The following is a 14,433-nucleotide window of genomic DNA, read 5'->3' on the forward strand; positions in this document are numbered from 1 at the left end:
CAAATTAGGAACTAAAAAAAGGCAAATAAAAGTGAAATATGGTCTATTGCTCTATCTATCGTTTTCCTCTCCTGTGATGCAGTCAGATCAAAAAGAACATTGCTTTGGTTCAATATACTTTTTACCATATAAAGTAACTGTCTTATAAGAAGAATAAGTTCAAGAAATATGTCAAAGAAAATTTTAAAAAAGGATTTACAGGTTGAGGTTTTGCAGGAAGAAGCAACCTCTAATATTCTCTCAAAAGAGTTAATTACTCATTCTGTAGTAACGGATTATCTGCTAGCGAGTAGACAATCCCGAGATCGGAAGTACGCTGATAAGAAGTAAAGAGTGTACGAGATAAAACCTTTTCAAGGTCTAATTGAAAAAAATAAAATGATAAAGAAAACGATTTCAGGAAGCTTCTTGGGATAGGTCATTCACTTCCGAAAAATTTTAATCTGTAAATCTTATGTTAAATAATATAAGTTTTTTTACGATTTCCCTGTTTTGAGTTGAGATTGGCTTACAAACAGACCAGTTCCAAAGACGGTTATATTTTTATTTATATATATTTTTATTTGGTGGGGTTAATTTATATTTTGCACTAAAACTATTCCAAAATCAAACTTAATTCGTTGGCCCAAATCATTAAAGCTTTACTCAAAGCGATTATTTTTTTTTTGTATATATATACTTTATTATTCCAAAATTTACATAAATTACTTTAAACAAATAAATTCTTGTACTCTTTTTTACAAATTCTTTGTTTTATTATTAATACTATTTTTTAATATTATAACAAACTCACAGTGTCGACACCTTATTTTTATTTAATTACTAAAAATAAATGAATAAATGATAGGATTCAACTTTTTTCATAAATTGGTATAATTCAACTTGAAACATTTAGTTTCAATTCTATCATTTTAAGCACTCACGGAAAAAACGAATTCCTAGATAAAAATAGGATCACACTATTGTACTTATATTTAATTTAAACAATTCATAAATACATTTAAGATACATTAAAAATAACAAATAATGTAATATTTATTTATAACTAAACCCGAAGCTAACAATAAAAATTAGAATTTTCGATAAATAAAAGGTTCAAAGTTAAATTTCATGACTTGCACTTTACGATATATTTAGAACTATTTTCAAATAATGTAAAGTTTTTAACAAAATATTTATCACAAAATTTATGTACATCAATTTGATCAATTCTAAAAAAATATTTCACATAAGAATTAGATTATCGAAAATCTTCATTCTGCATATAATATCCAATTAAAATACAATTTATTAAGAAAGTTATTTAAAAAGTATTATACGAAAAATATAATTTTATTGGTTATAAAGGATTTTCCATTTAAAAATATTATTAGACCATCTCGAAATACCTTAAATACCACTTCTTAACCATACTTAAATACCACTAATTTATTACTTTCAAATTAATGAAAAATATAAACATTTTTTTAAACCCTAATACTTAAGAAAGTTTGCCATTTTACTATTTATGGATAGAGGGTGTTTGGAATTCACTCAACATTTCTATGTTAAGACTACCCACCTAAAAATAATAATAACTGTTTATAAGACAATTAATATTCCTTAAAAGAAATATTTATTTGATTCGTCGATTCATTTACACATCTGAACTTATAGTTGTCATAAATGCTTCTTCTTCAGCAGATAAAATAAAAACCCAAAATACTTAAATAATATTAGGAACATGCAGACTAAAAACAAAATGGGTATTTATAACAAAAAAATTTATATAAGCATCCGACCTAATTGTCTTACAGGAGGCTGTCATTATTACCCGCACTGTTTGCTATTACTTTGAAGTTTTTTTCGTCTTTTCTGTTTTCTTCACCAGTAGCTTCGATGTCAAAAGCCAAATGGGTTGCTCCAGTATCACAAGGAATGCTAGGTATCTGCCAACCTTGGGAAGAAAATCCCTAGAACACAGTACCAAAAGTAGTTTAATTATTTCAACGCACGAACTAAAAATATATTAGTAAAATGGGATAAGCCAATTTTTAAAAAAAAGAGGTAAATACATATGCAAAACTCAAGTCTAATGATCACGCACTTGCCACTTTTACCTCTCAGAATTACCTTCTCCATTTTTTATAAGAGTTACCCATCATTTGCATGTCTCAAAGAAAACAGGAAATGTTATAAAATAATAAATAAGAAAAATATTTTAGTTTCATTTTTATGAATACACTTATTTAAGTAACCATCAATAATTTTATTACAAAATATTTACATGGTAGGTAGGGGTTGGCTGTGGCTTAAGAGGAGGTGGCAAAGATAGATGTGAATTTGGAGATTCTTCTGTGTCTAATAATGAAAATTCATCCGGAAAACGTATTCCCTTATTTAATGGTGGTACTGTCGGATGGTAGGCGTTCAAATCTAGTGAGTGAACAGATCCAGTTTCTGCGGAAGATATAAAATAAATAATTTGCACAATGCTATAAAATAATTTGCAGTATTTTCTTAACTTCTTCATGATAAGATAAACAAAAAAACATGTTTTATTTATATAATTTCGTACTATGTTAGAAAAAAAAAAAACTTTTTACCGAGAGATTGAAACACATTAGACCCTAGATCCTCACAAATACTCGTTTCACCTCCGGAATGATCAGACAAATCAAAATCATAAGTAACAGAAGTTAAGGTTTGGTCTGGCATTGACGTAATATGCCATTCAGGTGATTCAGGAGATTCTATGTCAACAGATTTTTTCTCATCTCTTGTAACCTGTACAAAATATTGAGCTTATTATTTTTCTTATAATTTTGAAACTAAAGACAACAAATGATTAAGTCAATTACATTATTAGTAACAATCTGCGGTGATAATGGCGGTGGTAGATCAGGAAGGTGAGGATCGTCGGCGTCTAAGTCGGTTGGCTTCCTTATTGGACGAAGTATTAATGGTACTTCGTCTCGCAGCTGTTCCACTTTAACAATTATTTCATCCTGTAAATAATTGAAATTAGCATTACAATTTTTCATGTACTGTATGCAAAAATACAGAATACAATCGTGTTATTTCATCAGAGTAAACTGAAATTGGTATGTTGCACAATCTTTCACTGGTTCAAAAAAAAAAAAAAAAAAAATAGTGGGAACACACAAGACTTTCTACTAAAAGTGTTATCGTACAATTCTAAATAAAAAAATTTCCATTAAAGTTAAACTTAACGGAAGTGTTAAGTTATCTGTAAGTTGTCTTTAGTTTCGTTGGTTGGCTCTGTCATAAATTGTACCGGTAGGTAAGTAAATGCGTATAGTTACACTGCCCTCCTCTTCAGAAGTATGTTACCAAGTTTAAGAATGAATGTGAGAAAATATTAAGAGTAATAGACGAAAAAACAATTGCTTGTAGCATTCATGAAATCTGAAAAACTGAAAAATTATTGTCCTTATTGTCGGACTTTAGACAAACGTCAAAAAGTCTTAGAAAACGAAAGCGACAAGAACAGAATTGCATACTAAGGACGAACTTCTCTGCGAGTTTTCGTTAATGAGATAATCGTTTCACACACAATGATACCTGGAAGCCACATTAGTTCGTTCAAGACTGGATGGATTTGGATTTGTATCCTTTCTTTTATCAAACATCCGTTCCAATCTATTTCGGATTCTTTTATATTTTGCCAAATGACGAAAAAAATTGTACACTTTTCGGATTGTTTGCACAGTTCATTTTCATTCTCTTACCCTGAGTTTCACTTACTCCTGAAGTGGTCTTGGAACATTCTATTAGGTAAATCTAAGACATATATTTTGTTTCTGTTTTGCTTTTATAAAACCCATAAGACCAAGTTTTTGCAGGCCCTCTGATTTTGTTTATCCCTTACCTTATGAATTTCGTCCATATAATCAATGATCTTAAATGAAATTTAGCTTTTTTAAAATCAATATGGAACGGATAGTATACTACTAACTAATATTCTTATTTCAATACTATGTCATGAATCAAACAAAAAAATATTACTTGAAATTTTAACATCTCTTCTTTAAGCGCTGAAATTTCATTCATGACTACTTCATGTCTTTTCCTTAGATCTCCAAAGATAGCTGCATTTTCTGCCATTAAATGCATTCCCTGTGCAGAAAAAATAAAGTGAACTGGTTGGTGAAATATGATTGGAAGCCGATGGCTAGAGGTCTTTTTTCTTTTTTTTTTTAAAAGATATCTTTATTATTTCTGTCTCCATTATCATTGTTGCCCTTTATCAGAAGCTTCTGAAAATATGCTAAATAAGGATAACTTTCCCAAACCACTCAAACATGAATTCTTATACATTTATTGTCTTTTCAAACTGAACCGCAAATCTTTACATAAACTAATAAATTTCACAACAATTTTAATCATGCCTGCTACTCAGTGTTCACAAAAACCTATTAATATCTGTTTCAACACATTTTCAGAATCTACTGTAAAAGAAACTGATAGTACCCGAATAAGTAATAGGTTTTCAAACAATACTATTTCCGATATGGCTGATAGCTTCTCATTGTAGTTTAGTAAAGTTTTTCTATAAAACTGTACACATTTATTAAAAAGTCTACAGAAAAATGAATTCAAAATCTCTACCTCACACATAACAAGAGCTGAATCCCAAGTACTTGAAGGCAGAATCTTTCCATCCATGTACTGCCTAAATTCATCTTCTTGCATATTAAGAGATTCTGCGGTTAAATTTTCAATAAAAGACACCGCACAACACTGGAAAATGAACAAATTATTTGTATTTTTAAAAAACAAATATGACAATGTTAAATATTTTGTTTTATACTTACAAGATTTGTAAAATAATAACCACCTTCTCCGGACATCAAACGACTAGCGTTACAAAACCTTGTCACATAGTTGATATTACTTTTTAGCCTTGCTGGATTCGCTTTTAAGACGACAAATATTAAAGCTGGTAAAAAGTCATCAGCTGAGGCTGGGCCACCAACGCATTTCTGCATCAATGTTAATATCTTACGGCAACATCTAACTACACATCCCAATTTATCTTGTGGTGCTTTGGCAGAATCCATACCGAGTAGTTCTACAAGAGAGCAAAGTTTTAATGTGAACTAGTGTTTTATTAAGCTTTAAAAAGTTTTCTATTACCAACTTTCTTACCTGTTATAGAACTATAAACTAAATCGTGTACATCAGTGTTAGTTTCATCAATTTGACAATCTACGTGCTTTGCACTAACCCAATTTAGCTGCCGTATTCTGAAAATTTCAGTCCATCAGTTACTGTATTATTTTTTAGTAAATGTACTGCCAAACTACATTATTATTATGATCACAAAAAAAAAACAATTTTCGTTATTTCTAAGCTAGTCAATTAGAAATAATACTGAGCTTCTGAGAAATACATTACTGCAGAGCACTATTTTCTTAGCTAAAATACAGAGGCCTTTAGCAAAGCAGACAAAAAATAGGCAACGTTTTTATGGAATCATTTTAAAACCCTCGGAAGGCCTTTCAGAAAGCAAAATGGCTAGCTAGAAAGCATAAACTTTATTTATAGGGAAAACGCGGGATATTGGTGTCCAAGGATTTTCTTGCCAAAGACCTTGGGCTTCAATTTCGCATGAAGACTATATCATTGTCTTCCTTACAGACATAACCTTAACCCTCCGATTGCATAGGCCAAGTGAGCAAAAGGTAGCGCAGAAATATTGATAGAAGAGGCCTAAAACACGTTATTAAGGCTATGAGAACTTAATTCCAGAATAAAATGAATTGACTAGCACAGAGGGTTATGCATTTTTAGAAGTTTACTTTATTTTTTTATCAATTCTTATACAACTGTCATACCAGACAGTTTTGTCAACTCAACAGAAAAGAACAAAGTCAGATTCTGTTCTTGTTATCGTGAGCATTGTCTCCTTATTTAAAGCCTCGAAGCAAAGTGATTTATTGAATAAATATTAAAAACTAAAGAAGAGCGAGAAAAATGAATTACCTTTTCTGTATATTCAAATCTTTATCCTCATCAGTTGTAGTAGGGGGACAAAATAGTAGTCTATACAGGCAAGTCATTGCATGCTTCTCTGTATAATCTAATAGTTGTTCCTTGTATTCATTGCTAACATCTGAAATAATACAATAAAATAATAATTGCACTAGAAAATTTTTAATTCTATGAAAAATGAAAGGAGGCCATTACAAATTTATAAAAAAAAGTTCAAGAAAAAAGTACAATAATGAAACAAAAATATCTGGTCTGTCATCAAAGCAAATAAAAGGAAAAATTATTAAATTTCTGAAAGAATTACAGTGGAAATATGTGAAACTCACAAACCTCGATAGATAAACTCTTCTTCAATTTTTTTAGTTAATATCTGATAAAAATTTTGGGTACGTTCAGAAAGATCTTCTATAGAAGAATTAGGATTATCCACTTCAATAACTAGTTTCTTATAAAAACTACTTATATATTTGTGAATATCTGTTTCCACAGTTTTTCCCACTTTACCAAATAATTCTTGATATTCACTACGTATCGCTTCAACTTCTTTGGTATCAGGACCAAAAATTCCTTCGTTTCTTCCACCTGAGAGGAGACAAAATGGTTTATTAAAAGGGTTACAAATTAAAAGGCTAATCATTTCCAAAGTTTACAAGCGAAATATACCTCTACTGTTAGTAGTTTTTCGGAATACACCTAACTTTAACAACTTATGTCTTTTTTCGGATTGTTGGCGTTTTTTCTCCTCAAATTTAGTAAAGCCAGCAACTGGGGATTTATGTTTCTCTTTCAGAATTTCTCTATAAAATTAATAAAATTTATTATTTTCGTTATTTATTATATTATATAGGTATGGAGTGAGATCTTAGCGGGGCATTTAGATTGCAATGACGTAAGTAATGAAAAGTCCATTCCAAAAGCACGCTTACGTTAAAATTCTAACATACCTGTCAATATTTTCAAAAGACGTCTCCTTTTTTCTTTTTTTCTGAAATTGTTCTCGATGACACAGAGAGCAATAACCATCCCATTCTTCATTTCCATAAAATTCGCATTTTAATGACTTGCACATCAAATACGATTCATCAATTCGCAGGCTTGCTTTTTTTGTAGCATACATTGTATCTCAAAACCGGTCTTAAAACACAGGATATTATAACTAAATTTTGAGTGACAAAAAAAAATGAATCTCACTTTTTTGACCCTAAAATCGATGTTTTATTAAATTAGAATCATTTTGTACAATAAACTAACGTTAGAAGAACAAAAAGTGATCAATAAATACGTATATTCAGATTTTTATTTCAAAACTATATTCCATATGAAATGATCCCTTTTTTGTAAACAATAAATTCTAAAAAAAATGCTTACTAGTTATAACGATCTTTTTAGGAATAAAGTAAAACCCAACTTATGCCCCATTCATATACGAACTAGTCTAAACAAAAACAAACAATTCACTTTTATATCCCGTTGCACATTAATTCCATTCGCACTGCTTTTCGTCTGATATCTGTATTCAGCATTTTTTATGTTGGTTACGTAGATATCTGGCTAGACACTGTCAGCGCCAGCTGACATTAATAAACAGCTGGTAAGGTTCATCTTTTTTTATTTAAGTAACCTTTGAAAAATGGTTATCTTATAATTTTGTGTAAAGAGAAAACTGTCCCAAATTATATTTCTCAAAAAAGATGTCATTTGAGAAAAGTAATGGTAAGTAGTAAACATTATTAATTATTAAGTAATTTTTAAAATAATAAGGAAAGAAGTTTAATGATTTCTTACATTTCAGTGTGTGAAAGGGGATACTTACGAGAACTTCTTTTTCCAAATAGATACCACTATTATGATACACCCGAAGGACAAGATTGTGACAAAAAGTTGTGGAATGTCTTAGAAAACTGTGCTTTATATGGCCTGATGGGATCAACCGTAGATGTAATTATGTATTCCCATCCTAAAGGTTACTTACCAACGCTTGGAAGATATGCTTATATCACTTTGCCATTTATGGGCATGGGAGCCTCATTTGTTATTACTACTTGCATGGCAACAAACTTAAGGAAGAAAGATGATGTATGGAATTATTTTCTCGGTGGTGCTACAGTTGGGGCTATATTTGGTGCATGGAGGAAAAGTATAAAATTTGGAGGATATGGAAGTTTGGCATTTGGCGCATTGTTTGCTATCAGAAAATACTGTCTAGAAAATGGCATCTACAATTTCACGGAGCCTGAATATCCTAAATACACAAACGATCCCCGCGTTTGGTCGTTAAAACGAGATTATAGCATCATTAATGATCCTGGAAGAACTTGGAAGACTTCACATAACGAGTAATGTATTTAATAAGAAAAACTTTTTTTTTGTTGTAGTATCTTAAATAAATCTTTGAATTATATTAAGCAACTGTTTCTGTAAAAAAGGTTTCGTCAGTGATTTTATCCATTTCTTTAAATTTTGATCGGTTTTATTCCACACCCAAGTTCAGCTTGGTCAAAATTTTTGTTCGCTAGATCTTTTTCTAATTTCTGAAAGCCTCGAAAATTTTCTCTTGATAACATTCTTCTCTTAAATTATATTCTATTCTAAGTTTAGGGGTGCTTTGTTTTAGCTTCTAATATTTTCTTAGTTACACATATATGTATGAAGAACAGACAAGTTTTTAAAAACTTTATTTTAAGAATTACACAGCTTATGGTTTATATAAACTAGCAAAGGAATAAAATTAATAGTATACAGAAATTGTCTTCTCTATTGTAAGGAATATATATATATCTGTTAGATATGACTTATCCATGCAGGTAGTTGTCTAGATAATATGTGCTCATAACTCCTCCCTCTCTCCTCAAGATGAAACCGGGCTCGGCGAAGGGTTGAGGGCTGGGAACTGTGGAAGTCCTAATTTTATGCCGACTTACGATGATGATGTGGTTTTGTAGAATTTCATGCGGTTTCTGAAGAGGATATACAATAATAAATTGGTTATTGCTAAAGCTGCAATCGTATAGAGAATTATGAAGTAGGTATTTTCTTTGTGTAATTCGATTAGAATTTCCAATGGTTTCGTTTTCACATTCAAATAATGCAGCTTCTCAAATGAAAAAAATTAAAATGCAAGGATAATTTACATTTATATTATCTACTTCTAATATATTACTTTCACAGAAAACATATTGTTTGGGGATATTATATAATATAAATTCATTATTTTCTGTGTGTAACGAATAAAAGTATTTGAAATATACAGTTTTATCGTTCATATTATTGATACTTATCATAATGTCTACATAAATCATATAACAAATATTTATAAATAATATCTACGTATATATTTTATAAAAGGCTTATGATTAATTAATATAATTCTCTTACTTCTATTTTCCACATTTATAATTCATTTTCTGAACGTTTTTACAGTAGTAGCCCATTGCATAGTTTTCACTAGAGTACAAATCACTATATTTTCTGAGCTCCATCGAAAAATGTGCATAGATTGCAACGATTTCTATCACATGTTTAAAGGGGTGATATAAAAAGAATACAGTTTCATATTGCGTTGAGTTTACAGAAAGTTCAACGAAGTATTTATGATATAAAGGTACTGGTACTGTGCGCATTTAATTGAGCTAGATCGCCACAATACTTCTGGATCATTATTGATAAATTGAACATTTGTTTTGCTTATCACTCGCGTTAACTCAATATTGGTGATAACGCTGGAGTGTATTTCGCCTATTTTACAGAACTAAATACTGTTGTCTATATAATTTATTTTATTTACTGACTGCTGCAGGTTGATTAAGAAGAAGTTATACTGTTCTCCTAAATCTGTAGCTAATGTTTCATTAGGAAACATCCTAGGATAATTTTTTACTTTTTGATTATTCTTTCTTATTATGTCAATATCAGCATTAAATCTGTTTGTAAGTTATTTATCGACTATTGATTTTCTACGTTATTTTCTAAGGAGTATTCATTGTTTACTATTTGTTTTATTATTTTATATTTGGCTTTGTCGTCTGTGTACATGTTTCCTGTTATCCAAGAGATTGCTGTGCCTAGTGCGTGCATTAGTTCGCGTTTTTGTATTTGTATTTTGTTTAAATGTATGTGATCTAACTTGTCTTTTGTGTATTTAATAAAAACACTTACATATGATGTTGATGTCATGGTGGTTTCTTTTCTTAGGGTTTATTATGTTCAAATCTTTTTATTTCAATAATTTTATTGAGGTTTAGTTATGTGTATCTGTTGTTAATTACTAATGATGATTTGGTATTATGTTATTCCTTGAGATTTGGTTAAATTAGTGATTTGAAAGGCTTGAAATGAAGGTGGTTCTTTGGATTAACATTTTGTTCTGAAATGGAAAGTTTTTTTGGGGCTCTATTGAGAAGGACTTTGAATTCTTTGAGGAATTTGGTGTAAGGTTTCCAACTAATTTAGTCTCAGGATTATAGGTTGTTGGTACGTATTTAGGAATGTATTTCTCGTGTTTTGTAGACTTAATACACATTAAGTCTAGTAGTTTTATAGTTCGTTCTCTGTTGTTTAGTTTTTTCTTTAGTGTTACTTACTTTTATAAGTTTCTGTATCTATTTCAAGATCGTTATGATATTTTTTTGGTTTTTTCCTCTGTAAGTGTGTATTGGAGATTTTGGGTGATATTATTAGTACCGTTCATGATTTCCATTGGTGTTAGTTTTAGATTTGTAAGATAGCTATTAATTATATATAAGATAGTTAATTTATATATATGTCATCTGGGGCCACTTCTGTTGAACTTATTTATTAATGATGTAAAGCACAATTTTCAAGATTCTTCTTTTTTGCTATTTGCGGATGACCTTAAACTCTTTTTGTCAATCTCATCCCCGCATGAATATAGGACCTTGCAAAAGGCATTGAATTCCTTATCTCGTTGGTGCCTTGAGAACTGTTTAGATCTGAACTTGTCCAAGTGTAGTGTAATTTCCTTCACTAGGCAGAGGATTTCGGCATCCCGTTCAACTGCAAATTGGATTTTATAGAGCACATGAATAGGATGAGAAGCAAATTTCAACATATGCTTGGGGTTTGTATTTAGGAACCCGAGGAATTTCTTTGACAGCCGTTCTTATATCACATTATATAAATCCCTTGTAAGACCCCATATAGAATATGGTTTAGTAATTTGGAGTCCGTTTTGCAAGGTACATATAGCTTCTATTGAGGCTGTTCAGAACAAGTTCTTTCTAGGGGATCCGTGAGATTAGGTCTGCTACAACATTTTATAATATTTTGTAATAATTTTAATGGTATATGGTCTGTTTGAATGATAAATTATCGTCCGTGAAGATAGTATTTACAAGAATGTACAAGCCCAAATTATGATTGCTAGTAATTCCTTCTCTTCAGTACTGAGTCTTTCATCATTTTTGTTTAAGGTTCACAAGGATGTCAACTTTTTGAAATAGCCCTGCTACTATCGCGGAGTTAGATGCGTCTGTTGTTATAGCGAAAAATTATGGGAACAAAAGGAATTGTGAGCAAGTTTAGGCAGATGTTGCGTATTTTCTGGTAACAAGAACATCTAAACGGGCCAGCACTTGATGTTATAACCAATTTCGATCTTTTTCTAATAATTCACTGCAGAAAACGATGATAAATAAAGAATTGTGAGCTAGCATAGGCAGATGTACATTTATTTCCAGTAACGAGAACAAATATACAGACAAGCCCTGGATGTTACAATTTATGTAGATCTCTTTCTATTAATTCGTTACGAAAAATAAAGGAAATATTAGAAAATATGAGCTGGTTAGGCCAGAGAAAGAAAGTTTGCTCACAGAAACATTAATAATACAGGTCAACAGGTGTAACAACTAAGATAGATCTCTCTCTTCTTACTCATAGCGAAGGAAATATAAGATAATGTGAGCTAGTTACGCAAGAAAAGTGAGTTTTCCGGTAAGGAAATTAACTATACAGGCCAGCACTAGATAATTCTAAAGTTCTAAGTTCGATCTTTTTCTATTAATTCACTGCGAAAAACGATAGAGATATCATATAGTGAGGTTTTTTTAAAGTTTTTTTTTGCCTTAGTATTAAGTTCGACTTTTTAACCAATATAAATATTAAAGTTATGGAGAGTACATAGGCCCTCCAGCCTGAAACCTCCTTTTGTACATCTATTTGTATACATATTTGTTTTTAAATTGTAAATAAACTATTCAAATTCAATTCGATAGAGATATAAAAAAAAATGGAACTAATTTATGCAGATTCAGATGGTTTTCTGGTAAGCAGAACTATTCAGGCCACCAAGGATGTTACATTTAAGGTAAATCTTTTACTATTAAAATTAATCATTATGAAAAGCGAAGGAAATGTAATGAAATGTGAGCTGGTTAAGGTATATTTAGAGTGTTTTTTGGAAAGCAGAACTATACAGGGCAACCGTGATAGTCGCAACATGATTGATCAAGACCTTCTTACTTAATGCGCAAAAGAAAGGTAATATTAGGAAATGTGAGCTAGTTAGCACTGGGAAAGAAGGTTTTCAGTGAAGAACATTAACTATACAGACCAGCATTAAATGTTATAGCTAAAGTAGATATCTCTCTTCGTACTCAATGCGAAAAAGAAAGGAAATGTGAGCTAGTTGTCTTATAGAAAGAAGCTTTTCAGTTTTGTTTTGTTGTTTGTTTTTTTTATATACTGTTTCATACACAAAGCCTTTTTGAAACAAATAATACAAGATAAAAATTTAAATTTTTCTCAACAGTTTCATTTTTGGTTAAATCCCCAAACCTGGGTTGCATAGCACATAACGGTTCTAAAAGTGACATAAAAAATCTTGAACTTAGAGTCTAGAGGTATATTTGAATTGGGCAGCATCCCGCTCCATGTGCAATTTAAACCAAATTTAGCAGTCCCTAATTTATCTTTTAAATGTTTATCGAAAGGCAATGAAGGCGACAGATTTATCCCCAAGTATTTATAACTTTTTACAATCTCTATATTCTGACCATCAAAATGCCATTTTTCAGATATTGCATGCCTTCCCTCTCGTTTTTTTTACAGATCATATTTTTTTAAGTTGACCGCCAGCCCCCACATCTTACAGTAGCAACCTAACGAGTTAATCATCTCTTGTAATACCGCCGGTTTATCAGCAATCAACACAATATCATCTGCATGTAACAATGCACGAACAATTAAACCTCCGATATTTACACCACCTCCGATTACATCCGTAATATCATTTATGTAAATGGAGAAGAGGGTAGGAGAAAGTGGGCAGCCTTGCTTGACTCCAGAGGCCGTATAAAACCACTCAGAAATACCTTCTCCGCACCAAACAGCAGCCCGTGTATCACAATACAAACGTTTGATTGTATTAATAAATTTAGTTGACAAGCTGATTTGAGAAAGCTTAAAAACAATAAATGTCGCGAAACAGAATTGAAAGCAGATTTGAGATCAACAAAACACAAAAGCACTTTTTTCGTAATACACTGTCCTAATTTCAGTTTTAACAAATTTACTAAGCTAAAAATGTGGTCAATGGTTGAACAATCTTTCCGAAAGCCTGCCTGGAATTCTGTAATTACATTATGAAAATCGAGCCAGAGAATTAATCTATTCAGAATTAAGCCAGTAAACTACTTGGGTTCTACATCAATAAAAGAGATGGCTCTGTAGTTTGTTACCAACTTCGTATCCCCCTTTTTATGTAATGGAAATAATAAAGAATCTTTAAAATAGAGGGTAAACGTCCAGAACAGACCTGTACTTGATATTAAAACAATTACTGATCTCTTTTAACAACTCAATTTGAAAAACAAAGGGAATATAAGGAAATTTTAGCTCTTCATACCATAGAAAGAGAGTTTTCTGGTAAAGACATTAACAATACCGTCCAGCAGAGGACGTAACAACTATGTTAATTCCCTTCCTTCTTACACATAGCGAAGAAGGAAGTAAATATAAGGTAATATGAGCTAGTTTGGCTAGAGAAAGAGTGTTTTTCGGTAAGAAAATTAACTATACAGGCCAGCACTAGTTTTTACATCTAAGTTCTATCTTTTTTTATTAATTCACAGTGAAAAAAAGATGGAAGTATAACGAAATGTGAGCAAGTTATGGTACGATCTTATTCAACCGGTACAACCCATATTATTATTATTTTATTACATTGGTAAATTAATAATATTGATAAATTAGTAAAGTGTATGGGGGAGTGGCTGGGTTGAATTATCTTGTTTTGTAATAGTTTCTCGATTTCTTTGTCTATGTTTTTTCTGAATACTTCAGAATCGCGACAGTTTCTTGTAGAAATTTGTCCCTCTTTTTTTGTACTTATTCTATGTTTTAATAAATTAGATCTGCTCCACTTATCCTATTCCCTTTTTATAATGTCTGGGAATTCATTTGATAGATTGGTAACTT

General features: G+C 30.9%; 2 protein-coding genes and 1 long non-coding RNA gene across 4 annotated transcripts in view; 2 read left to right on the forward strand and 1 right to left on the reverse strand.

Moving 5' to 3' along the window:
* LOC141454592 (uncharacterized) overlaps window positions 1–14,433 on the forward strand; it is a 319,464-nt gene that overhangs the window by 280,551 nt on the left and 24,480 nt on the right. The window lies entirely within an intron of this gene.
* Window positions 1,683–7,524, reverse strand: Rabex-5 (Rabaptin-5-associated exchange factor for Rab5). 2 transcript variants are annotated; one of them, XM_074128974.1, is made up of 13 exons: window positions 7,366–7,524; window positions 6,942–7,198; window positions 6,661–6,794; window positions 6,328–6,579; window positions 5,989–6,118; window positions 5,152–5,249; window positions 4,818–5,074; window positions 4,612–4,743; window positions 4,009–4,119; window positions 2,841–2,987; window positions 2,586–2,766; window positions 2,267–2,439; window positions 1,683–1,952 (listed from the first exon to the last, which is right to left on the reverse strand). In XM_074128974.1, the coding sequence occupies exons 2-13, from the start codon at window positions 7,112–7,114 to the stop codon at window positions 1,791–1,793; spliced, it is 1,950 nt and encodes a 649-aa protein (XP_073985075.1). In that variant the 5' UTR covers window positions 7,115–7,198; window positions 7,366–7,524; the 3' UTR covers window positions 1,683–1,790. The 2 variants fall into 2 exon arrangements, with proteins under 2 accessions (XP_073985075.1, XP_073985074.1); XM_074128973.1 differs by having other exon boundaries at window positions 6,942–7,524.
* ND-B14.7 (NADH dehydrogenase (ubiquinone) B14.7 subunit) lies at window positions 7,550–9,246 on the forward strand. The gene is made up of 2 exons (XM_074129017.1): window positions 7,550–7,710; window positions 7,790–9,246. The coding sequence occupies exons 1-2, from the start codon at window positions 7,689–7,691 to the stop codon at window positions 8,335–8,337; spliced, it is 570 nt and encodes a 189-aa protein (XP_073985118.1). The 5' UTR covers window positions 7,550–7,688; the 3' UTR covers window positions 8,338–9,246.

Source organism: Rhodnius prolixus, unplaced genomic scaffold (genome assembly GCF_049639745.1).
Source record: "Rhodnius prolixus isolate KJV_2025 unplaced genomic scaffold, Rpr scaffold_9, whole genome shotgun sequence".
Classification (NCBI taxonomy): Eukaryota; Metazoa; Arthropoda; class Insecta; order Hemiptera; family Reduviidae; genus Rhodnius; species Rhodnius prolixus.